The sequence below is a fragment of the Rhineura floridana genome, chromosome 6 (assembly GCF_030035675.1).
Source record: "Rhineura floridana isolate rRhiFlo1 chromosome 6, rRhiFlo1.hap2, whole genome shotgun sequence".
NCBI lineage: Eukaryota > Metazoa > Chordata > Lepidosauria > Squamata > Rhineuridae > Rhineura > Rhineura floridana.
Window position 1 is genome coordinate 63,656,462 of NC_084485.1, and position 27,228 is coordinate 63,683,689.

Genomic DNA, 27,228 nt, shown 5'->3' on the forward strand with positions numbered 1-27,228 from the left:
GTTTATGTATTAGGGTTTGCCTTGAATGATAGCAGGTCCCTTAAGATTGCAGGGGTGCACAGTGCAAATTAAGGCTACAGCCAATGAACACTTCCCTGGGAGCGAGACTCATTGGGGGTTATGTATGTAAGAATACATACTAGAACTAAAAGCCTTAATCCTCTGGACTATACAGGGGGACTGCTGGAGATGGACTGCTATACGAAGTTTAAATTCCAGTAATGAAACTTTCTCATAAAATTGTATTAGTCAATTGTCTTTTGGTTGCTATTCCGTAGTTCCTTAAATGTTCTCCAGTCTTGTTCAAGTTTATCTTTTTTACTGCATATATTCAAAGTAATTTTTCTCAAAGTAGTTATTTTCCACTGTTTTATATAACAGTCTCTAGGGGGAATTTCTTCCCCCACCAGTATTTTGCATATAGAATCCTTGCTGCTAATACCATGTGAAACATCGGATTCTCTTGTTCTTTAAGTACAACATTTTTTTAAAGTGAGGTAGACATACTTCTGTATCCTCCCCCTGCCCCATTCCAACAGCTATTACCCAGTTCCCAAATCTGCAGTCCACTTGCAAAGGGAAGTCGCTGCATTACTCCATTCATTAGTTTCCTTGGTTGTATGGGGAAGCAACGATGATGCTAATATGTCAGCCTAATTAAAGATAGTTTATAAGATATGGAAAGCTTGGGAACACTTGGGATGTCATAAGAAATTAAATTATCTTAATAACACAGTGCTGAATCTAAGGAAGATATTTGAAAGAAAATGACCCTATCTATAACTCAATTCTCCAGAATACAAGCATCCTCCACCTGCATTCCTGAGCAGGCAGCAGGGGAAGAAAAGCAGCAAGAATGTGACCCTAACAAAGACGTGAAAGCAAAAGCAGACTGATCAATGCTGCACAGAATGAAGCATTGCATCTCCACTCCATGACAGTGCTTTAGGGCTAGTTTTATGCCCATTTTCTTTATATTAAAAAAAAGGAAGAGAAAATACATATCTTGTCTACATTTTCCACTTAATTGGAAATAACCAGTAGCGTGCAGCAGTCTTATTTTAGCTGCAAAATGATTCCTTTTACAAAAATGCAGATTAAAAAAAATAATCTCCTGTTTTGCTTCATTCTTGGTTGCCAAAGTTTAGAACTGGGGGAAAAATGTGGTTGGCCAAGAGCTCTCTAACTTTAATACCGCCTCCCCTTGCTTTTGGGAACAGCTGGAATGAGGAATTTGGAGGAGGATGTGTGATTGGTTGGGAGTTAGAAGCAGGGTGGAGTGAAGAAAGACAGAGGAAGAATTTACCTGTCTAGGTAAGTCAGTGGGAGGTCAAGACTAGAACAGAGAAGGTGGTATATCTTGTTTGGTCGTGTTGGTGCATAGCAGAGTAGCTGGAATTGTTTTTATTTCCTACTGAAGGTGAGTTAAACTCTAACTAAGCTATGTTTGCTTAGGAGGATAAGGAGTGTTCCTAGATTTAGATACAAATAGCAGACAGGTAGCTAGCTTGTCCAGTCTTGCTTATACATTTCCCTTGTGCTATCTTTCTTGCTGTTGCTCCTACTGAAATCTTCTGGCTGCTAAAATATTATGGAAAGGCTGGAATTTTCTGGTGAAGGTAAGCCATACACAGTGCAAACCTACTTCATAGAAACTAGAGAGAATCTTCTTGGTAGTTTACTTAGCTACTTTTTAAATGACTTCTAACTTCTGTATCTTTCCTTTTCTAGTGAGTGAGAAATGTTTCTCTCTTCCATGTCTTCAGTTCAAATTTATAAACAATGAAAAAATATGTCTGTAATAAGAAAAGCAGCCTGCAAGTTAACAAACTGAAAGAGGCAACTATGCTCAATTTTTATAGATTTAAAAAAAAAATATTTTCACACTCATGGGAAAGAGAGCTTGAAGTTTGCAGTAATTTGGAGTGTTCTAATACATTTTCTACAGAAACTTGGTTGGAAAATATTTTTAACATGAGATGGGGATGGAAATCTGCTCCTTATCAGTTAAATGTAGTTAAACAAATAGAGTAGTGCCAGCTTGTAATTTGATATTGGGCAGCTGGGATTGTGCAGATATGTAGCTATAAGGGACGATGATTAGAGAGTTGTCTTATGTGTATGTAGAAGTGGATGGATTTTTAGGGTCAAGGTATTTGTACATGTATGTTTGGCATGTTCTGTGTCTCCTCCTTGTGTGGTTTGGCCAATATGATGTAGAATAGTGTTAGTCCATGCAGATGCATGTTTTTAGCAAACAATTGCCAATGCTCTTTTATCTATGGGCTTTTAATGCATAAGAATATATGGCACAAATGTTAATTTAAAAATAATAATTCTAAGTTCTTCAATGGAGTCACTGACTTAATTTGTAGGAAAACATTGAGCAATGTGTGGGCTTGTCCAGTAAGCTCTCTGTGTTAGGCTTAAAACTGGAGCAAGGCTACAAAATCCCAACAAAATGAGAGCAATACTATAAACCTGTTCCTGAGGAGACTATAAAATGATTCAATAGGGAAAACAGATAGTAGTGTCTTGTCTTGATGCATGCTAAATTCCAACAACCTGTACTACTTCGCTAGACCATATGTTGCTTTTCTTCCAGAAGAGACTGCAGGCAACCACATTTGTGTTATCTCACCTGGTCTGCTGTGCATGATTTATTTTTGATGAAATGGGTAAACCCAACATCATTGGTCCCCACAGGTTTCCCAGCTTCATTCATAATAATAAATGACCCAAACTAATATAACAGTAGAGCCAGTGTGGCATAGTGGTTAGTGTTGGACTACGATCTTGGAGACTAGGGTTCGAATCCCCACACAGCCATGAAGCTGACTGGGTGGCCTTGGGCCAGTCACTGCCTCTCAGCCTCAGAGGAAGGCAGTGGTAAACCCCCTCTGAATACCGCTTACTATGAAAACCCTATTCATAGGGTCGCCATAAGTTGGAATCGACTTGAAGGCAGTCCATTTCCATTTTCAATATAACATCATTGGTGAATGGTGATCACTCGTGGCCGAGTAAGATTGTCTTCCAAGATAAGGTCTTTAATAGTGGGTCCCCAAGTGACTGTGGAGGCCAATTCTGGATCCACACAGCCTCCCACAGTGAGGACATAGGCTTCCAGATGGAAGATGGTCGCGATGAGGATTTGTTTGATGTGCCTTTATAATAACTGACCAGTGAACAATTAAGCATGGTTCATTGGGTGATGATAATGTCCTTGTTTTTGCTATCGAGCAAATGTAAGTAAAAATGGGAAGATTATCAAGCTGCTGTTGGCTCTGTTCATTTTGCTGGTTCAGAAGTTATATGGGTTTACATTAGAATGATCTGCTTCGGGAAGTGTTGGAAAAAACCCTGTTATAAACAAGGCTTCATTATACAACTTAGCTTCCTTTCTTGGTAACTTAAGTTGTTGGTAAGTTTTTGCAACTTGAGTTTCAATAGGTTTGGAATATTAGTGTAGTGAAGTAGTTAGGGTCTGACTAGGACCAGGGGAAACCAAGATTCAAATCCCCAAACAGCCATAAAGTTCCCTGGGTGACCATGGGTCAGTCATTAGCCTTCTGTCTAATGTATCTCACTGGGTTGCTGAGAAGATAAAATGGGGTGGGAGAACTTCATATGCCATCCTGAACTACTTGGAAGAAGGGTGGCATATAAATATAATAAAAAGAATGGTAAGCATAGAATTGAAAACTCTGTAGAGAGCCCAGCTCCTACCCTTGCCATCATACTATAGTCCAGTGATTCTTTAGGAACTTGTTCAAAGTTTCTCTAATGCTTGAAGAAGGGAAGAGAGCTCTAGATTAAATGTTTATTTTCTACAATGAGAATCCACTTATCAATAACCAACAAATTGAGTATCTGAGTTGGTACTGAATTTCACTTGGAAGAGTGAGCCTTATTTATAGTGCCTCCTTGATGGAAGGCCTTAGTTTTACAGAACATAGCACTGGTACTTAATATTCTTATAGTTTAAAAAAGAGTTATAGAGAAAGCTGCCTGATAGCTTGAAGACCCAAGTATCTTGCTAGTAATCAGTAGTACTACACGTACCAAGAGCTCTGTGTATAAAAATCATCTTTATTTTACGACTCTGTTCTGGCATCCATGATTTAAACCAGTGGTGGAGAATCTCCAGCCTGGGGCCTAATTTGCCCTGCACAAGCTTCAGTTTGGGCTGCAAGGCCATTCCCCACAAACAATGGCATATGTGGTGTCAAATGTAGGGCAGGTGCAGCCACAGCTAGGAAGGAACAGTGCCCCACTGGGATCAGCCAAAGGGCGCACTTTCTCATTTTGCAGGAAGTATAATAATAATAATAATAAATTTTATTTATAAGTCGCCTATCTGGCCGAGTTAACGGCCACTCTAGGCGACATACAATACACAGTAAAATATAATATCAAAATACCATAATAACAAATTAAGCTAAAAACCACCCGTCTAGTTAATAACAGCATAAAAGTTAGACCACCCCAGAGATCCTATAGGCCTGCCTGAATAGCCAGGTCTTCAAGGCTTGACGGAACCCCATCAGGGAGGGGGCATGGCGAAGATCGGAAGGAAGGGAGTTCCAGAGGGCAGGTGCCACAATCAAAAATGCCCTCTCTCTGGTCCGCACCAGTCTAGCTATTTTGACTGGTGGGACCGAGAGGAGGCCTTGTGTGGCTGATCTCGTCAGGCGGCGCAATTGATGATGCTGGAGGCGCTCCTTCAGATAAGCTGGGCCGAAACCATATAGGGCTTTAAAGGTCAACACCAACACCTTGAATTGGGCCCGGTACTTTAGATTCAAGCCATTTGCTCCAAATAGAGTATTTTTCCTTTGCAGAATGACCTTTTACATTTTAAAAACTTTTATTAGAATCTTCAGGCACTTCATATAGGCAGGCCTGTTATAAAGCCCAGAAGCCTTCTGGGTAAATAAAGATGGTAGTGGGTGCAGCTGCTTCACTCATTGCATCTCTTCTGAGTGCTGGCTGTGCACTGTTGCCATTCCCTTCTCTGTCTGGCTGCCCCAATGCTGCTACCCATCGCACTACCCCATGGTGGTAAACATAGGTTTATGGGACCCAGGGTCTGCATAAGGGCTTTAAAAAGCACCACTGTAGCTGAAGGCCACATAGGAAGAACTGGAAATGTCCACCTCCTTCAGTTGGCTCAATATGCATTGTTGTTATCAAGTCTTGGGCACACCCCAGTTTCATTTCCTTAAGAATAAGCAGCAGTATATCAAGAAAACATTTTACTGCTGTGCCCTACGTTCATGGTCAGTATCATTGGAACTGCTGGTTTCAGGATGTTAGTTAATATTTAATGTCTCAGATTTTAGAGTTGTAAATAACTACGCCTTTATTGGCTACTAAAGCCTTTAGAATATTCTAGACACCGGGTTACTCAAATGCCATTAAAGGTTCAGCTGATTAATTGCAATGCTAAGGCTCAAACTTTTGAGTAGTAATGTGCAGTCTTGGACAAGTTAGGTTGTAATTCTCCCAGACTGCTTATTCACACTTGTTCCTCTTAGTAAAAGAAATGAGATGTCTGCTTTTACCCATCTGGTTTGCCATCATTGTTGATCAGATGTGGTAAGAATTTATATTCTTTTTCCATATTTTACTGTTGTGAGGCATCTTCCTAATGAAATAGCTCTGCAAATTGCTCTTGTAATGAGTGCTTTCTTATGCATTTGAAAGTAAGTGGTATAACTGATGTTTGGGAAAGACTTTTTCCGCTAACACTAGTACTCATCCCGTTAAAGGAAAAGTAAGATGTACAGTCACTAATAGGCAAAAGAAACCTTGTGGCTTACGAACGTACCTATAGCCAACAGATATTTTTATCAAACTTTAAAAAGCAGGGAAAATGGGGAGCTATAGTGAATGCACCAGGGGAGCAGGAGACCTGACCTCCTGTCTGAGATATTGTACTGCCCTACAAGTTTGTCAAAATGCAAACACAATTTGGGTAGGTCTTTCACAGTCCAATTTACTTCCTGTATAGTTTGGAAGAATTCGGTAACGTGCTTCTAGGTAGAAGGAAGGGAGGAAGAGTAGGGGTAGGGAGGAACGTGGAGGGGAGAGGGGGGCGGTGGAGGATTATGGGGAGGTGAGGAGAATGGGTGGGTGGACACTGGGCAGAGAGAAAGCCCCTTTCCAAAATTTCCAAAATTGTTAACAGTATCATTATTTTTGGCATTTCCCCCCACCTTTTTATTCTACATCAGACACATGTAGTCTCCCACCCAAATTTAAACCAAATCTGCCCTGGCCACATCCACACCAAACATTTATTCCACTTTAAACAGTTAAGGCTCCCCCCAAAGAATCCTGGGAAGTGTGGTTTGTGAAAGGTGCTGAGATTTATTAGGAGATGCCCTATTCCCCTCAGAGCTACAGTCACCAGAATTCTGGGAAGAGGAGCTGACTGCTAAACCACTGTGGCCACTGGAGCTCTGTCAGGGGAATAGGATTCTCTCAACAACTCTCAGCATCCTTCACAAACTACACTTCCCAGGATTCTTTGGGGGAAGCCATGACTGTTTAAAGTGGAATAAATGTCTGGCGTGGGTATGGCCTCTTGATTAGCCAAGCTAAACAGCTGTTAATCTGGCTTTTAGAACTCTTGACAGTTGGTTCTTACTGAGCATGCTTGCACTTACTATAGACTCCAGTGTTAATTTCCTTAAATTTAAAACTCAGCCATGCATTTTATAACTTTTAAACTTTAGAAGATGAACGTCAGAGTATGGAGCAAGGGGAGTACTCTGTGAACATTGCTGAACAACACTGTGAACATTGTGAACAACAAATTATGAGACCACTGACAGAAAAAAGTCCAAGAGGGGTCTGGATTTTTTCTCTTGTTTTACACTTTGAACTCTCGATTCTCTCTGAGTGTTTTGTGTATTGCCACAAAAACTTAGAAACACTCGCTTAACAACCCTCTGAGTTCAGGACTGACTTTTGTAAGGTTTTGTTTGAAATGAGCTTATGGGAAGCAGAAGAATGGCATAGGGGTATTTTCAATTTAACATGGTGGAATGTGAAAAATTCATGCTGGCTATAGTATACAGTAGGGCCCCGCTTTATGGCGCTTCTTTAATGTGGCGGTCTCAATTAGATGCAATTAGACTAAAGCCCCACTCATATGGCACATGTTCCACTTTTAAGGCAGTTTTCAGGTGTCGCGCGCCATTCTATTCAATGAGTTCCGCTTTTCAGCGGTTTCTGCTTTTCAGCAGGGGTCCGAAACATAACCCTCTGTATGAGTGGGGCCCTACTGTATAGCCACTCTTGTGGCTGTATAATATATCATCAGTAAAGAAGCCCAGTCAAGCACTGAAAACAGTAAACTTGTTCCAGATGCTACAAAGATCTATTAGATTATTTTGGCACATCAAACAAATGTTGATTTTAAAATAGGTAAACGTCTACTAATATTGGCTGCTATTTAATGGATATAGAATAATTAGCAAAACAATATGCACATTTCATCTACAGTACAGGGAAAGTGTGTATATAGAAGAATTTATATAAGATATTAATCTCACTTGCATATCACACTCTGACAAACCTTAGCTTAGCACAAGGATGTGGGCTTCTGGAAGGACCTCTTTTTTGCTGCTGAGCTAAGCTAAGTCAAAGTTTGTTTTAGTGTGTCATCTGAACCTAGGGACATGCATATCCAAGACCAAATCTTGGTCACAGGTCATGGTTAGTCTGGAAAGAGTTTAATCTTGGCTTAATTTTCGGTGCTCTGTTGTTATGATACCAAGGTGATCCCATACTTAAGCGTACTTCTGATTAAACTTCTCATCAATTTGTCAAACTGGGAACTCCACCAGCGTAGCCGGGTTCTGAAACTGTAGCATTTGTGCCCGGTCAGCTTGTCTTTTGCCTGCATTGGACATCCTGCATTGGTGATGGAGACCATACTAAATAGTTGTTCGTCACTTTGCCATAAATATTGTATATGGAGCACAAGCCAAGCAACTTGAGTGAAGACCTTCCTGTCTTTGACAGGAGTCTTTGGGGTTAGTCTTGATGTAATTGCTGTGTGTAATGTTTTGACGTGAATGGGCCCTATTTGCTGGATACTGGCAACTGGACATAATCAGCCACTTGTCCAACACAGGATATTATCCCCAAGTAGGATACTTAAAGGACCTTTCTAGCTATTGCTTAGGGAAGATGAGATGGCAAGTAAAGTAGGGATTATCTCCTTCCTAGATTGCTGACTATGTATGGGATATCAACAGCATGGCCGAAGTTAGAGAATAGTGGAAGACATCCAACAAATGAGTGTCTTGCTCCAATCCTTTATATGAAAATTATAAATATTATGATTGGTACACATGCAGCACAGTCTTTGAGAGTTTCCTGTTTGTTATATAAGACTATTCACTGGAGTGACAGCACACTTGATCAGGTTGCTTTTTGTAGTTTGAATGAACACACCCTATGATGTTCTAGCACCTTCTTACAAATAGAACTGATGTCACTGCATTTGGAAAAGAAACTACTCAGCACTGCTGAGTTTAAATACTAGTTGTCAGAGTTAAGAGGGAGTAGTCTTCCCATCTCTTGCTGGATGACTTTACAAAATGTGACACAGGCAGAGGGGTGGAGCTGGAAACGTGTCTTTCTGGTTACAAAGCTTGTGACCATATCCTCAGAAGGCACAATGGTCTAATGCACTGAATGAAGCATGCGGAGGGAGTGGTAGAAAAAGACCAAGACAGATGTCACTCTTGCCTCTGCCACAAATTTTGTTGCATAGTCTTAAGCAAGTCTATTAGCTGCGTGAACTGAAGCTCTCTCTGTCTCTCTGTCTCTCTCTCTCTCTCTCGCACTCTCTCTCTCTCTCTCTCTCTCTCTCTCACACACACACACACACACACACGGGGGGGAAGGCACTCAATGTCTGTAAGACTAGGGCCTATGCCTATTTATTTTGGAAGGGCAGAAGAAAGGGATGAGGAGAGAGTGAAGCAACAGAGCGGAATAGCAAGAGGACAAGAGAAAGGCTTCAGTGGATGGGGTTGCCTGGGTTTGTAATTCTATACTTTCTGGTGACAAGCTGGGCAACATGAGGGCTGTGTCTGTTTGAGGTGAAATAATTGGGGGCAGTGGGCTATAAGGTGCACAGGTGTGTATTAAGATTTGTCTGGGAAGATGTCCCAAAAGACTGTAGTAGTGCACAGTGCAAATTAAGGTTGCAGCCAATGAACCCTTCCTTCAATAAATAAATAATGTGGGTGAAAGGTTTGAGTCCCCTCCAGAATGTCACTTTTGTAGGAGAACTCAATTGCACACTGGCAAATTTGTTGTTGTTACGTGCCTTCAAGTCGATTACGACTTATGGCAACCCTATGAATCAGTGACCTCCAATAGCATCTGTCATGAACCACCCTGTTCAGATCTTGTAAGTTCAGGTCTGTGGCTTCCTTTATGGAATCAATCCATCTCTTGTTTGGCCTTCCTCTTTTTCTACTCGCTTCTGGTTTTCCCAGCATTTTTGTCTTTTCTAGTGAATCATGTCTTCTCATGATGTGTCCAAAGTATGATAACCTCAGTTTCATCATTTTAGCTTCTACTGATAGTTCTGGTTTAATTTGTTCTAACACCCAATTATTTGTCCTTTTCTCAGTCCATGGTATTCGCAAAGCTCTCCTCCAAAACCACATTTCAGATGAGTTGATTTTTCTCTTACCCCTTTTTTCACTGTCCAACTTTCACATCCATACATAGAGATCAGAAATACAATGGTCTGAATGATCCTGACTTTAGTGTTCAGTGATACATCTTTGCATTTGAGGACCTTTTCTAGTTCTCTCATAGCTGCCCTCCCCGGTCCTAGCCTTCTTCTGATTTCTTGACTATTGCCTCCATTTTGGTTAATGACTGTGCCAAGGTATTGATAACCTTTGACAAGTTCAGTGTCCTTGTCAACTTTAAAGTTACATAAATCTTCTGTTGTCATTACTTTAGTCTTGGTTTGCACTATTAAATTGGATTAAAGTGCTCTTGTGCAACAAATCCACTTACTGTAAAAAGTCTGATTATTATTATTAGGAAAGCGACAGAAAAATGCAATAGAAAGTGCTGGATAACAATAAACTGAAGTTTTATTTGTTCAGACAAATCAGGATGAATGCTCAATAAATAATGGAGGTTGTATAACCTCCATGCAAGCTTGTGCAAATGAATCAGAATGAATGTTCAATAAACAGATCATCTCTGTGTGCCCTTGGTGGGATGGATGAGTACTTCTCCAGTGTGTACTGATTCTGCCATCTTTCCATTGCCAAATGCCATCCTTCCGTTGTTCCACCATCCCACCCACAATTGGCCTTCAATCTGATTTTGGAGCCTAGCTGAGTGCTAGAGACTGAAATCCCTGGAAAGCCGCTGCCAGTCAGTGTAGACAGCATTCAGCTAGATGGGCCACTGGCCTGACTCGGTATAAGGCAGCTTTCTATGTTTCTTGTCTGGATTGCCTCTTGCAACAAGTCTACAGTTTCTGGACATGCCCTAAATTCCAGATTCTCAAGTATGTTCTGCAGCCTAGGTTGCTGTCAGCTTATTCACTAGTCCCCTGAATCCACTCCTGTTTTTAACCACTGTGCATAGACCCTGTTTTAAAATGGCTGCTGCACTGGTTGACAGCTTGTTTCCAGGACCAATTCAAGGTGCTTAGGCCGCAAATATTTGAAGGACTGCCTCCTTCCCTACAAATCCTCTGAGGAGTTAAGATCAGCAGAAGCGGCTCACCTGGTACTTCCACCATCCTCACAAGTTTGGGGTGGCAGCCCAGGAGAGGGCATTCTGTGTAGCAGCCCCTAAGTGGTGGCATTCCCTCCCCACAGAGGACACATTCATTGTGTAGCTTCCATTGTATGCTGAAGATGCACCTCTTTACCCTGGCCTTTGTCACCTGAGACATATATTTTTAGGTTCCACCCTATTCTTGTGACTGTAATTTGTTTCAAATTGCATTAATGTTATATTTTGAAATTGCAGCAACCTACCCTGAGACCTTATGGTGAAGGGCAGATAAGAAATCACATAAATATTGTTTATTAATATCCATGGCACCAGTACAGTACAGTACAAGCTGTCTTCTTGCAGTGAACTCCCTGTATATGCAGCGGTGAGAGATGGGAAAGAAATTCAGTTTATCTATCTGATTTACACTTCCCCAACCATTTGTGAACCAAAACACAGCTATCTGCCAAAATTTGCAATTCTCAGAATTTGCAGTGCTTTTCCCAACCATGCAATGCTTATATTATGGGAAAGTGTATATGAAAATGCATATCATACTGAAAACAACATACAAAAATACATTACGTAAAGGGAAATTGCTTGCAAAAATGTGCACATCCGGTAAAGTTCCATACAATTAGGAGAAATATACACTAAAATCCTGACTGATTCTTGCTAAAACTTTTTAAAGGGAAATCTCAATGAGATGTGGAAATGTGGAGAACTGAACTGAAGATTGAAAAAATGAGAAATTGAGAGAAATCAATGTTGACAAATTCGCCCATCTCTATTGGGGGTGTGTGTGAAAGACACCTGCTTCCCACACAACTCATTGTGTACTATAGCATTAAAGCAGGAACAGGGAAGCGGATGGGCCCTTTCTGAAAGACCTCTGTTTTACAGTTTATGTGTGGCCTGTCTCTTTAAGGCATTCTTTACACAAGGAATGTGAGGTATATGCCAGGCAACGCACACCCTGGCCTCTGCCCTAAGTAAATAGGCACATTACCTATAGCTGCTGAAAACCTTGAATCATTTAAAGTTCACGTGTGCTTTTCCAGTGATACTGGCTTATAGGTAGTAGTAATAATAGTGATACTTGTGAAAGATCATGCTTTGCTCTCCTTGTCAGTCCAAAGGTATGTATGTGTTCTTCCTATAAAAAGAAACTTGGGCCTTCAATATAATGTGCATTGTGCATGCAAGTCTTCTGTTTTACCCAAGTTGACTTTTCATACGCTTGGAGAAGTACAGGAAATTCTTTCATTATAGGCATTAAGTCTGGTCATAGTCTACAGGTTGGCGAAGTATTGATCTTGGCTGTGGTCTTGGCATGAAACCTCCTGATCTGAATGAAACTGTATTTCCTACTGTTGACACACATGCTAGAAATGGAATACAGCAGGAAGTGGTGTTAAACTCAAAGAAGAGAACTCATGTCAGGAGCAGCTATTGTGGCAATTTCAACAGGCTCTCCAGCAATCCAAAGGAAGATTTCCTCTATATAGCCCTATATACATGAGGGAAAGGGGGGGAGAGAGAGAGAGTCTGACAATCCCTGCTGGTGAATATTGGAGTTATAAACCATGCAGCAAGGGGTGATTGTGATGTGCCTGATGGGGTAGGACTTGCCAGCATGCATGAAAAAAGAGAATGCCTGAAAAGGACTTAGGACTGATCTAATTCTGAAATAGCAGTAAGAGGATGTAACAATCTTCTGCAGAACAGAAAGAGAAACTGATTTTGCCCACATGGCGTTCCAAATGGTGTTGGGATTTGTGACAATGATGGATGAGCAGGAAGTGCAATTGGAAAACCTTTATGAAGAAGCAAACTGCTGTTTACAGCTACTCTTATGTGACATGATGGTGGCTCAGCCTCTTGTGCTGTTCCTGCTAGTCTTGTTTTTATACTTGGTTTTAATGTTGGTTTGAGTCACTTTTGTGCATACAGCAACAAATAAATACAATAAATAGAAATCCCTACTACATATTTTGGAAAGTAGTGTGCCTGTTTGCTATGCATTTGGACACCTCTTAAGATATCGTAACCAAATTTTGTATGAGGGTTCCTGAGATCAAGGAGCAATTTTTGTCTGTTTGGATACAACTGGATGTCAAGAAGGTAGTCTGCATCTTTCAAAACTGCACTGATTTGTTGGTTTTTTAGGCTGTGTTCCCATTAGGGTGTCAATGCAAATATGGGTCAGTTTTTCCATGTGCACATTTCTGCTTCATCATCCACACATGAGCATTTCAGTATTATCCCTCCAAAATCTATCTCGGTGTTTCCTGTCCACACTAGTAGGCAGAGCCTGATTGCAAGTATTCATACTGTCTCCTGTCCCATTATAAGTTTTTCCCCACCCATCCTAAGTTCTGAAAACCTGTGGTCTGTTGTGGGCACACGTGCAAGTATTTGTTTGCTCATGCACACACCTTTTTTTTTTTTTAATTTTTGAAATACAAGTTTTCCAGTAATACCAGATCTGCACAACAGAGCAGTCAAAAAACATTTTTAAAATGTGTGTGTTGCTCCAGACTAGGATAACTGAGCTCCATTGTGAGCATGTGGACAGATATTTGTTTGCCTGTGCATGCAAACCTTTTAATTTTAATTTTTGAAATACAAGTTTTCTAATTTACCAGACTTGCACAAAAGAGCAGGCAGAAATGAAGAAAAAAAATGTGGATGGCTCAAAGCCAGGCAGCAATTTGGAGTCATTCACATGAAAGGCTGCCACTTCCTTTCCATCCCTTTTCCTTTCTTACCTCCTGTACCTGCAAGGGCTATTTTTATTTTTAATAAGTTGTTTTGTGCAAAAGCACTCCTGTGCAAATGAGCTGTTTTAAAAATAAAATACTTGGATTCCTGCATTGAGCAGGGGGTTAAACTCAATGGCCTCAGAGACCCAACTCTATTATTCTATGATTCTACTGCAAACATGCCTTCAGCAACAACTAGTGGAAAAATACAAACTGTGTCCTTTCGTTTGGACTGATGGCAATAAAATTGAAGTAGGGGGTGAAGTGATAGACATCACCTAGTGAAATGTCACCATACTTGTAAAAGAATCCGCTGACACAATGCACTTCAGTGTATTCACAGTCAGGTAACATGCAATTCTATCTTGGATTTTCTTCCCTTATTGGTTTATCCACAAATTGGGAAAATTCAGATAGGGGGAGGGAGTGTGGGCTGCCACTTTGATAAGGAGAACATTGTGTGGATGCTGCCAAAAAAAAAAAAAGACAAGGAGCTTCAAATCCACATTAAACTCCAGTGTGGACAAACCCTTAGAATTTCCAAACAATGCCGGGCATGAGGTTGCCAGTAATAAATAATAGTCTGGCCAGACTTTTTTTGTGCCTGCAGGGTAGGGTGTGTAGGCAAGAGCTATGCATAGACAGAAATGGGTTTAAAATGGCCACAAATTTTATTAGTTACTTCTCACAAAGTTTACCATGGCATAGGGCAAGAATCCAGATATTGGATAGTCTGACTGCTGACCAATACCTACTGAACAACCTACTGAACAAACTTGTGGAACAAATGCTGATGGGGTGGTGGCAGGAATCTTAAGGTTACCATGGCATGAGGTGGTACTTGGGTGCAGTGCAGAGCCCACTCTGATTACCCCCATATTCCTACTATGATGTTATGATGCTGCAGAATGTTTTGATGGAAATATAGAAGAATGCAATTGAAGAACCAACTGCAAACAGGCACAAGGTGGGCTGCCTGGTACGTGGAGATTTGAGGTTTTTGAATTTAGCAGTGATTGGAATTGGGATTGTCTCACAAATATGTTGCTTGCTGCTCTAAAACAGACATAACTGCTGGCACATCCACTTGTGTTGGAATACCTAGTATGAGTAGGTATTGTCTAGGAAATGGGGCTGAGGTTTGAATACAGGAGTTCTGTCACTGGATACTCATTCTTGTACTTCTGTCTTCCAGCATCCATGTTGGACCTGCACATTAACACATTAACATGGTCACGCCTCACAGGGCAGTATCATATCTAATAGGACTATAGTAAAGAATAGTGCTCAAATAAGAATGAGCTTACTCAGCATAAGGCAAGGGGCTCATCTACATGGGAGCATTTCTTTGTGGGAAATACACTTCTTTTACCTTCACTTTTCATTTGCATTGTCTGCAGTTTGTGCTCAATGTTGGCTGCCAATTGCTTTTTCCCTTTCACACAAGCAGGCATTCCTCTGGGAAGGATTAGTCTCACTTTTTCCTTGTGGCCCTGCCTCTAGTTATACATTTCCACTTTCTCTGGTTTCTAGGTGACTGAGCATGTTCAGTCCATTCTACCACCTGCAGTAGGTTCCTTTAAAAAAATGGAAATGTGAATATTTGTTTTCCCTGGTAGGATACATAAGAACATAAGAAGAGCCTGCTGGATCAGGCCAGTGGCCCATCTAGTCCAGCATCCTGTTCTCACAGTGGCCAACCAGGTGCCTGGGGGAAGCTACAGTTGAAATACAAATCATTGTTTGAGCAGTGTTATGCTTTTGCGCACAAGTTAGGGCAAAAAGAAAATAAAGGCACCATTTGCAGCAACATAAAAAAGGCCAGCAGAATGGAGGAGAGCAATTTGAAGTTGCTTGTCACCCTACAGGAAATAAAATGAATGAAGGGAGGAAGAGGAAGTGAGCGTGAAGAGGGAACAATTGGCACACCCACCTAAAAGCATTGGAGCAAAGTGTCTGCAGCACTAGAGAAAGGGAGTGAAGACTTTTTTTCTTCCCTTTTGGTACTATCAGTGGATTGGCTTAGTACAGATTTACAAGGGGGAAACTGTGATTTTCTGTTTGCTGGTAGTGTAATATGAACCATGCAAATTTGAAGGAGATGTGAGAAGCACCAAACACACAGTAAACCACTGTGTAGATGAGCACAAAGATCCATAAATGTGATGGCTGAATGAAGGCCATTCTTTGCAGCTTCTAGGAATGCTTCTAAGTACTGACTGTTTATTATACTGATATGTCATATCAATGTAATGAATTTGGACATTGCTTTATATTGTTATGAGCTGCAATGAGTGTGTATAAATATAAATATAAACATAAAGGTAAATAAATATAAATGTGTTGAAATGTTTGAAAAAGAATACACATATGCAGCACCTAACAGCATTTCTCCAATATTAACTTGTTTATGAGCATGTCCTAAAATTGTGATATATATGTATGTTTTTGTCTTATGTTTCCTCTCCAGATTTCTTGGGTCATATTGCTGTCTAGTCTGACTTGTGATATGCCTAAAAAGGATTTGTGGATAGGGACAGCTGACCCAGAACCCACAGCAGTTGTTGGCAGTGCAGGCAGCTGCGACAGTATGATCAGCAACAACTCCGGCTCATCTGAAATGGTATATTTATTTTATTTTATTTCTTCTGTTTCACATGGTCTCAAAAAGGTCAAGGTGGTTTGTAACACTAAATAATATAACAAGCTGCTAAAACATTTAAGAAATATAAAAGTTTAAGCATCATCTTAAAGTTGGGTAAAAGCTTTCAGTTAAAACCAATTAGGATAAAAATCTTACAGCATTTCTGAAAGTACCAGCAAGTACAATGGGATGGGGAACCTGTGGTCCTCAGATGCTGGTGCATGGCAATTTCCATCATCTCTGGTGAATGAAGCTGATTGTAGTTGGAGTCCAAAAGGCTGGAGAGTCCCAGGGTCCCCATCCCTAATGTACAGTGATATATGCCGCAGCAAAGAAAGTCTGTATCACACTCACACTAGCCACTCTTTCCTCATGGAAGGGGCCAGCAGCATGAATCCTCTAGCTAAATTTGATTTTCTAGAATATTAAACATGGGTGTTATAAGCAGACTTCTTTGCACTCTGTGCCCAGCAGAACAGCCCCTCAGCATCCTGTAACCAGAAAAAAAATCTGCACATTGTTGCTTGTCAGGATTACTTCGTAGAATTCTGATTACATCCTTTCACATTTGGATTCCCCACCCGACCCTCTGGGACAGTTTAAATAATAACAGACAGGAAGCAGGGACAAAAGGGTAGATGGGGATTGGTGAATGCAGCGGAATTGGGGAAAGACACTTCTCTTTGGATTAATATAGCTCCTTCTCATGACCATCTAAAGATGATCAGCAGTGGTTTTTATTTTTCAGTGGTTGGTTATGTTTGAACCTTTACCAGGTGTAGTCTGTGTTCCAATCTCTTCAGCACACCATGGGGACTAGACATTTTTACTATACGCATACCCTATGTGGCTGTGCAGTGAATCCAAAGAGCCCTGACTAGAACATCTTTGGTTTGCGATATCTTGAAGTGACAAAGCAGAACTGATTCACACATGCATCCATTCCAGTCTGATTTCTGGCCTGGAACAGCCTTGGTGTCCCTGATAGATGACCTTTATTGGGGGAGAGAGAGAGACAGAGACAATGCAACTCTGTATGGTTCTCCTTGACCACTCAGCAGCTTTTTGACACCACTGACCATGGTGTCCTGGAGCACTGAAGGAGGTGGGAGCTGCAGGTGCTGTATTACAGTGGTTCCACTCCTACCTGCAGGGTTGCTACCAGAAAGTAGAACTAGGAGATTGTTACTCAGCTCCTTGGCCTTTGGCCTGTGAGGTCCCACAAAGGTCCATTCTGTCTCCTATGCTATTTAACATATACATGAAACTGTTGGGACTTGGCATCCTGGGATTTGCCATGTGGTGTCATCAGTATGCTGATAACACACAACTTCATCTCTCCATTCCATCTTGATCAGGAGAGGCTGTGAAGGTGTTGGACAGCTGTCTGGAGGAAGTGATGGGCTAGAGACCAATAAACTGAGACTGAAAACTGATCTGACAGACAGGTGGTTCCCATGTCCAGGAATTAGGTATATGACTTGTTCTGGGAGGGGTTGAAGAAACAGACTGATAGTCTGGGAGTACTCCTGGATTCCAATTTGTAACAAGAGTTCCAAGTGGTTTCTATGTCTAGGAGTGCTTATGCTTATGCCTAGCTGACACTGATTCTCCAGCTGCAGCTGTTCTGGACCACGATAGCCTGGCCTCAGTTGTTCATGCTCTGGTGACTTCCTGTCTGGACTACTGTAATATGTTGTATGTGGGGCTGCCATTGAAGATAGTCCAGAGGCTGCAGCTAGTGCAGAATGTGGCTGCTAGGCTAGTATGTGAAGCAGTCCAATAGTACCATGTGTCACCAGTCCTAAAAGTACTGCACTGGCCACCAGTGAACTACCAGGCATAATTAAAGGTGTTAGTACTAGCATATAAAGCCCTAAATGGCTTGGGACCCAAGTATGTAAAAGAGTGCCTTTCCCAGTATCCTTGTCTCAACCCTATGATCAGCAGGCAAGGCCTTGTTGGCACTGACAGTGGTGGCTCCCTGCCTGTGAAATGCCCTCCCCAGTGAAGTGCATCTGTCTCCATCACTATTGCTTTCTGGAGGAATTTGAAAACATTTCTATTTACCCAGGCATTTGGTGGCTGAAGGGGACTATCCTGGCAACCCAAAGATCACTGATGAAATAATGTTTTAACTTTTTCTTGTTAAAAAGTTCCATTGATATGTTTGCTGCCCTGGGTTCCTTTGAGAGAAAGGGTATGGTGTAAATTCAAATGCAGACCCCCTCCCCCATGGCTTTCTTCCCCATAAACCCTTTCTCCATCTGCTTCCAGCCCCAGCCAGACTGCTTGAGAGATTGCCGGCAGTAACATGGAGATTAGGAAACTTCACAAGAACATCGTTTTTGCTTATAATCCCCTTCTGTGTGATTGGGCCAGTTCACCATTTAAACACAGGGGACTACTGCCAGCACATCTAGTCTGGCATCCAATCTTGAGGTATCTGATTTTTGTGGTGAGTATTGGACTCATATAAATTGTCACTTGGTGTTGAAGTCGTTCAATGATGACCATGAACCATCACATCCTTAAGATGTGAGACTTCTCCAAGCACTTATACTTGGGAAATTTCTTCAGTCAACTTTTTGAGAATCTTAAAAACTGAATGACAGTACTTTCGCTGGAAAATATTTTAGAGCTGCTGTAGTTGCAGTTTTTTAATGCTGTCTATTGAAGAAGAAGAATACTGTACAGAAGATAGCGGAGTCGTGGCCCTTAGTCAGGTTTGTGCAAATGCAAACTTCTGTGACATGCTTAGCTAAATGTGATAGGTATATGTGGGATGGGGAAAGGTTGACTTTTGTTCTAAATCATTCAAGCCTGCAAATTCAGTTTTGAAGATTGGGTGCCAGACGAGATGTGCTGGCAGTAGTCCCCTGTGTTTAAATGGTGAACTGGCCCAATCACACAGAAGAGGATTATAAGCAAAAACGATGTTCTTGTGAAGTTTCCTAATCTCCATGTTACTGCCTGCAATCTCTCAAGCAGTCTGGCTGGGGCTGGAAGCAGATGGAGAAAGGGTTTATGGGGAAGAAAGCCATGGGGGAGGGGATCTGCATTCTTTTTCCCCCTCTGCTTTTAAAATCGGACCTTCCCTCTTCTGTATGATTGAAGGACTTCTATGTGGCTGAGATGTGTTTTTAAAGCATGCAGAACTGCTGCCATCACATCTAGTTTGACCTTTGTTGTGAGATGCATATGTACTCTGCCTCTTGGTATCTCATTCCTAGATGAGGCACTATGGATACAATTGACAATTATGTGAATGGTTTGTTAAAAATAGGAGTCATGGCCACAGCAGCTTCAAGATTTAGTAAACCGCTTAGAGATTTTTTTTACAATCAAGCAGTATATAAATTGTTAAATAAGATTGGTCTCCATGTTTGTTTGTTTTAAAAAGCCAGCCATGTAATTGCTAATTATATGAATGGTGTCATGTTTAGTTTGTCTCTGAGCTAAAGCACTGAATTGTTTGGAGGATCGAATTTTTTTTCTCTTTGCTTTTTTTAACAAGGCAACTTGCTCAGGGTGTGATCAATCCTGTAGATCATATATGAATTTCTCACTTTATCTTCTGCAACAGCCCTGTGAGGTTGGTTAGATCGTTAGAAAGCTGCATCAGGTGAGCATTGTGAACTAGATCAGTCTTGAACCTGGCTCCCTAGTCCAACTTCAGGCACAATACTACACTTCTTTCTCTCAAAAACTCTTCCAGGGATGGTCTGAAAGGGATGAACTGAACATATTAACTCCAACACTGTCATTCTGTAACTTGGAGGGTGAAAATTAATGAGAGCAAACTAATCCTGTGAATCTCATACTGGCAGATATAATTTGTACATTCATCTTGCCCAGAGGGCTAAACACCTCTGCGTGAAGCCAAGTGTCTCAAGCCATTGAGAGTGGGAGTGGTGGTTGCAGAAAAGTAATGATCAGTTTTGACAAAGGGAATTCAATAGTGGGTCTGTTGACCTTGATTACCAAGGCAAGGCAATGGCCCTTTGTGGGCAATAGCAACAAACAATTTCCACAAATTGGCTGCAATAGATAAGTCTGGTGGAAGGTAAGGAAATGGAGATGAGGGCTGTTGTTCTTGGGCTTTTATGTCACCTTAGTCATATTGCTTAGGGTGTTTTTCTTCTCTTGAAGAGTGACAGTGGCTATGACTATCTATCAGTGGAGGAGAAAGAATGCCTTATGTTCCTTGAAGAAACACTAGATTCTCTGGACGCTGAAGCAGACAGCGGACTTTCTACTGATGAAGCAGAGACAGTTGAGCCATCTAAGCATCCACGGACGTGGCCTACGAGATACGTTCCCAAAGGTAAGCTTCTGAGCTGGTCCATGAGTGATTCTTTAATAGGCATGTTTCAGTTGAAGCATCATTCCTGGCACAGCTTACATATTGCTGAGGAAATAACACACAACTAGTTTCCCAGTTTTAAAATTCCTGATTGTGAAGAGAGTCCTCCACATGTACAGCTCTAAATGTGAGAGTGTCTATACATGTTCTGTTAGGAGCACAAAATGTAGGAATAGATATAGCTGCTGTGATGCTCCCCTGCTTGAAAACATGCATTTGTTTCAGCTGCTTCAACATCTGCAAATGGCTCTAATGTAGTGCATTTGAGCTTTAGTTGTTTCTTTCAGTTGGTAACATTAAAAAAAAATGGTTCAACACAGTGTACTTATGATGAGGTAAAACTGAAGACATGTCCTGACCTCCCGAATCAGTTTCAGATGTGTCTTTGGTTGCAAATACACATCACCATCATAAAGTTACTCCTTGGCCCTTCTGCTGTTTTTAATCTGATAAATACACCACCAGGGGATTTTGTAAAATATCACTTTCATATGCTTAGTGTTTTGCTTTGAATTTATCTTGTGATAAGGCAAATATTTAAGGACCTGGATTTGCTCTGGTGTGGTAAATATCAGCTGCTCCGTATCACTTGGTGGTATTTAAGCTATCCCCATCCATTTTGGGAACTTGCTCATCATCTGTTCACCTTACACTGTTTCATCCAAAGAAAATACCCGTAGTATGGATGTAGTAAAGTGTAATATGAGAATTGAGTCTTTGTTTCTTCTCCTTGCTAAGATGTTTGGGGTAAGGGGCATTACTTACTTTTCTATCTTTTTATCTCCCCCCCCCCCAATGTTGCAGAGCTGGATCATGAAAGTCTTGGAAAGCATAACAAAATTGAACCAAAGGGCAAAAAATATATTTCTGGCTGTGTTCCTGTTGTCATCCCAAGTCCAGGCCACCACAGCTTTCCAAGGAACATCAATGTAAAAAATGCCCCCCAAACACCCAAAGTTTCCCTTGCTGAAGCAATTAACTCTAATGCTGACGATCCAAAAGCTTTTCCTCAGATATGCCTGAGTTCATGTGGGTCTTCTAAGGATGAGATTGTGGACATGCCAAATGACCAATCCAAGATGAGTACCCAGTTAAGAGCCTCTGATTTGGAATCTGTTGTAATTCCACCCCCGGAACCTTTCCAGGACCAGAAAAGGAGCCATCCCAGGAGTTGGCAAGAGGCATCACTACTTAATAAAGATGCAGAAAGTGGGACACCTTCACACTCTGAAGTTAAGAGGAATGCTGGCCCAGTGGATGGATCTGAGACTGCAGCTGCCCAACAGGAACTTTCACCAGAGAAGGTGGAGGCAGCAACTGGGAAAGAAGCCATTCTGAAACCTGTCTCTCCTAAAAGTTACAAGAAGAGTTCTGACCAAATTACTAGTGCTCAAGAAAACTATCAAAAACCTTCACTGGAAGAATCTCTCCTAGATTCCAACTTCAAGCAAGGCCCTCCCACCGCCCCAAAGCCCAGGAAACTGCCACCAAATATTATACTTAAAACCAGCAGAAGTAATGTTGTGTCACTTGCCATAGATCCCAGTCACAAGATAAAAGTGCTGGCTCCATCAGATGGTAGACCCAGAGCTGCAACTGGTGATTTTTCCATGGAAAAAGTACATTCTCTCCAGAAAGAACAGGGAAGAGCCAGGAGAGAAGCTCTTGAGAAACTAGGTCTCCCACTAGATCAAGAAAAAGATCCAGATCATGTGACCAAAACTGCAACTTACTTGAAACCAAGAGAGGCTCCCAGGACAAACAGTAGAGAGAATGTTAATGTGGACAATGTCACTTCTAATGAGAAATCTGATCAGCAGCATGTCCGGGTTGTTTGGAAAGAAAGCTGCCCAATGGATATTGACATTTCAGGTGTCAAGCAGGTGAATTTCAAATCCAAAACACTGGAGCGTTCAGGTGTGGGTTTGAGCAGCTGCATCTCCTCTGGTAGTGAGGACCAGAATATTAAGAACAGTAGTTCACTTGGCAAGATGTCCTTTTTTGACAAGATCACTCCAAACTTTCTCCGGAGTAGTCGGCCACGCCCAGCTTCCCTTGGCATGGCGAAAGACTTTGTTGATCTAAAGGAAAACAGAATGCATAAAGATGAGCTGGATAAAAGTGACAAGCGAAGATCATATCCACTTCAGCATCCCTCTAAGCTGCCAAGGCCACCTTGTGTCAGTGTAAAGATCACTCCCAAGGGGGCCACAGAGGAACACAGGAGGGAGGCTTTGAAAAAACTTGGTCTGTTAAAGGAGTAAGCCAAATAGCTGGAATAATACAAAAACTGTTCAGTTGTGGATAGTGAATTTGCTTGCTTGCTTCTTCAGCTATAATGGAAGGAATTACAGTATAGGTTGAGAGTACGAAGGTTTTGTCCAATGTATGCACGTGCTTGATAAGATAACCAGCACTGCCTTCATCTGTCTGCATGTGAACTAGCATCTCACTCAGACTTTACTTTTATCTTTACTTTTGTAGAGGTGGATTAAATCTGCCATTTAGATTCCACTTTACATCAGATAGAAATGCTACCACCTGTATAGGATCTCTGTGTGCTGTATATAGTGTATAAAGATATCACTATGTAATGTATGTATAACTGTGTAAGGTATTTAATAAGTATATGATTAACTGGAAAGGGAAAATATCAGATCTAGGTTGTAATTGCTATTTCAAACTATGGACTCTGCACATACACAGAGCCTTGTATCATGACGGCAGCCATGTGGCTAGATGTCTTTAGTTAAGACTGAGTTGCAGTAATGGTTTTTTTGTTCCTTTTTAAACCTCTGGGCCTGATAATCTGGCGTGTATAGTGTAGCTGGTGAAACCAGCAAGCGTGTTATATCTACCGAGATGACCCATGCACTAGATACTTAATACATTGACAAGAACACATTGGGTATGAATCTTAAGCCTCAGTTAATGGAAGATAGAAGTACTTGCCAGTTCACCTCCAACATTTCTTCAAAATAGCTGGTTAGAAGTTGATTAAAAATAAGCACTACAATCAGAATTGATTTGGCCCACTGTAGTTTGCTGTACTGACTTATGTAAACGGATTACTGTTGTATGATTATTTAAGATCATGCAATTTTTTAGAATGAAAATTGTGTGTGTTTTAAAAGACGATTGAGTAATAAACTATTTTGTATAGGGAAAAGTTTGGGTTTTATTTGATTAGTAAACAAGTTAGAGAAGTAAAGTGGGGTGGGGAGAACTGGTCTGTGGGAAGCACAAATATTAACCATGATAACCTTGAGAGTAAGAGTCGTCATATCAAATCACTGTAATCTCCAAAAAGGTTTGTTACCCAAACCTTACCTGTCGTATAATAGCAGTTAATTTTAATGTGACGATGCATTGAGCTAAAGGTAAACCTACTCTATTTAGCACCACAGTACTAGATACTCTATAGCAGTCATTCTTTCTTCAAGGGACCCTTTCCCACTAACTCAAATGCTGAGGAACCTCAGCATGTCTGGCATGTTGGAGGGATACAAGTGGACACTGGACAGAACTGCTGAGAGTTACTGCTGCCCCAGATGAATTGAGCATGCTCACAAACATAACTGTGTTCTAGGTCACTCAGTTCATGTGGGCAACAATGAAGCTAAAAGGCCTTTCCAGTGTCCAACATGAACTGAGTGCAACTTGGAACGTAACTCATATTCTCTTAGGTGCAGGACATTCGTCATAAAGGACAGGTTGTCTGTCATGGAAGCTTGTCTGCCAATCCTGACTTCTAACTAAAGATAGCCTGATAAGATTCTGAAGGACTTCTGAGTTCTGTGGAACACAGTTTGAAAACCATTGATCTCCAGAAACAAGTAATCCAGTCCCTCTGCAGCAGGTCTCCAATCTATGGGGGAAGGATAAATTTGACATATTTCAGCTAGCTGAACTGCAAGAGTTTTTTTTGGGGGGGGGAGAGGCACATCAAAGGAGCTTGGGGTATGATCATCCAGTATATTATTAACCCCCCCAATTATCCTCTTGTAAAAACTAACTCTACTTCTGCAGGGCCTTATTTTTCTTCTCGCCCCCCCCCTTTCCTATTGCAGGAGTTAAACACCTTAAGAGGTTAGAGAGAACATTAAAATGTACTTGTACCTTGGCTCAACAGTGTTGTTGTTGGTTAGGTTTGTTAGTCGCTTGTTACCCAAAGGTCTCCAAGAGACTTACAACACTGATAAAAGTACAAATGAATATATTGTACATAAAGACAGACCCCCCCCCACACACACACATCTAAACAACAACCTCTATAACAGCCACAGGAAGCTTTGGAACTAAACATTGCAACACAATTCTAATTTGTTGACCATTAGAAATGGCCTAAACTCTCATCCAGGTATTACTGAGTGCATGTAAAACACCTAAATTATGCATTTTGCTGACGTTCTACAGGAAGTTGTTTAAACTATGAATAGACTGACAGCATACTGGAACTCTGAAAGTTGTTCTCTGGCTAACAGGCTTAGAGTCTGATTTGTAGTGTGCATTTGTTTTACCAGTCCCCCTCCCCCTGGATTTTGTACTGTAGGCTAGAGGCTCCGTTAGTAGATTTCTACTCTCCTACAATTCTTTGTATTGGTGACAGTACAAGACTATATGCATTTGCTGTCTTCTGAGAGATAATTCACACAACTGAGGCAGTGAACCAAATGTATGTTCTCATTATATCTCTGAATTGCAAGTTGGCAAGTCCTTGCTCATGTTTCAAATCTACATTTCAGCACTCATTCCTTAGTGTTCTTAATGTCAACTCAACATTGCTTGTGTACCAAGGATACTAAATTTCATTGATGTCAATTTTCATGGTTGGATGAGCTTTTGCTGCTTTCCTGGTTTTTTTTAGAGTGCAAATTTTCTCATGCCAATTTATTTCTGACTTTAAAGGAAATAAAAATCCATTTTAGAACAGAACTTTTGGTGTGGCTCCTGTTCAGTAACTGACACCACAATCTTAAACTAAACATGCAGAGAGAAGTCTTGTTGATTTTGATTGAATGCAACTAATTCCCACTTGCTTAACCATTTTTTTGGGCTTGGAGTGTAGGTTGGAGCTTTTATTTCATGCAGGCTTCTTCAAATGTTTTGCAATGAATTACTACAGTTAGCTAGAACTGAGGTCTGCTATTACATTTGCAGAGCAATCCTTATTCAAGGCTGTGGGCATTTGGATTTGAGTGGTGGTGTCCTGCCACTTGGCTGAGCTGGCCTCCTGCCATCTACCAGAGATGGAGTGATCCAAATTTCACTATGGTGCCCACCTCCCCCTTCCATCCCCTGAATGTGCATGCAGGAGGCCCATGAGCAGAAAGCCCTGAAACAGGTTATTTGAGGGCAGGGAGGGGTGGGTCTGAGCCAGTCTGGGATCTGCGATACTCCAAGCCAGTCTTGCTACCATAACTTGACAGCATCAGGCCTGCTCCGTACCTGACCGTTGCAGCAACCTGATTTCATCCATGAACATGCAAATCTCAAAAATGGACTGGGTGATGAAGCTTGAAATTATCTGTGCCTAGTTTGAATTTATTCTACATGAATGTCACACTTTCATATTTATTGGTCAAAAAGACAAATGGAGAATGATGGATTAGCCTATACATGTGGCCTTCTCATACAAGGGATCTGTTGAATGTGGCAGGCGTTGTTCTTGGCACAGTTAAGATGTTATGCAACACGTGCCTAGTCCAAGCACAAGGTCACTGGAAAGTTTGTAACATGCACAGGGTTCAGGCTGTGACAACATTTAACTGTCCACAGACTCTTGAGAATCATTCACTTTAAATCTGCAAGTGAAATCAAAATTTTGACATGCCTGGAATTGATCCAGTTTTGCATTGTTAGAATGGTGCTTGACATTATTTGCATTCATTACTGTAATGCTTTATATTTTTGTTTATCATAAACTCATACAGGCATTACCATTTCATACAATACAGTACAGTGCTGGTTCACAGTTCAAGTTGACAAATTTCAAGAATGTGGAATTTGCAAAATTATTCCAACCACCCATAAGGCATCAATCTGTTTAGCTATTTTGTAGTCATCATTTCCCCCCGCTCCATTTTCAATGTCTGAGTCTATGGGGGTGGGAAGAGGAAATTTAAGGTAGATGTGCCTTGCTCTGAGACCTAAAGGCTTAGGAGAGCCATGTTTAACCCTAGATCAAGTAGTGGGAACAAGGCATATAAAAGGCTCTGTTTCTGGTTTTTCCAGCTCTCAGTCAGGGCAGCTAGGTAGTGCAACTAATGTGATCTGATCCGCTGTTATGCAATTCTGGTCTGATAAGAGGCAAACATGATCAGCTCCTTGAGTCCTCCCACAACTGCTTTGGTAAAAATAAGGTTTCTGTTAAAAACTCCTGCAGAAAGAGTATTTTTTCTATACATTTTGGTTTACTGAGTACTGTGCTTTAAGTTGATCGTTAGCTCCCCACCAGCAGTGCATGCATCCTAAGAAAGTGCTTAGATTTGTAGGAATGCAGTTTCCAAAAAGGCAAAGAAGAGGCTACTGAAGCAGGCAATAGGACCAAATGATAGTGATGATGGGGGTCGGCGGGTGGGGGAGACAGTTCGTGGGAGTATCAGGTATAGAGGCAACTAAGTTGAGAGCAGGTTGGGAGAGAGCTGGCTTGTGCTTTGGGAGAATAGTGT

At 41.3% G+C, this 27,228-nt stretch overlaps 1 protein-coding gene across 5 annotated transcripts; it reads left to right on the forward strand.

Moving 5' to 3' along the window:
- The first annotated feature begins 1,287 nt into the window (after positions 1–1,287).
- On the forward strand, positions 1,288–25,470 carry C6H1orf116 (chromosome 6 C1orf116 homolog). Of its 5 annotated transcripts, none has more exons than XM_061632089.1 (4): positions 1,288–1,314; positions 16,018–16,170; positions 20,344–20,518; positions 21,362–25,470. In XM_061632089.1, exons 2-4 carry the CDS (start codon positions 16,057–16,059, stop codon positions 22,819–22,821), a joined length of 1,749 nt encoding a protein of 582 aa, XP_061488073.1. In that variant the 5' UTR covers positions 1,288–1,314; positions 16,018–16,056; the 3' UTR covers positions 22,822–25,470. The 5 variants fall into 5 exon arrangements, with proteins under 5 accessions (XP_061488073.1, XP_061488070.1, XP_061488072.1 ...); XM_061632086.1 differs by lacking the exon at positions 1,288–1,314 and adding an exon at positions 1,324–1,420; XM_061632088.1 differs by lacking the exon at positions 1,288–1,314 and adding an exon at positions 1,505–1,619.
- Positions 25,471–27,228: the final 1,758 nt, after the last annotated feature.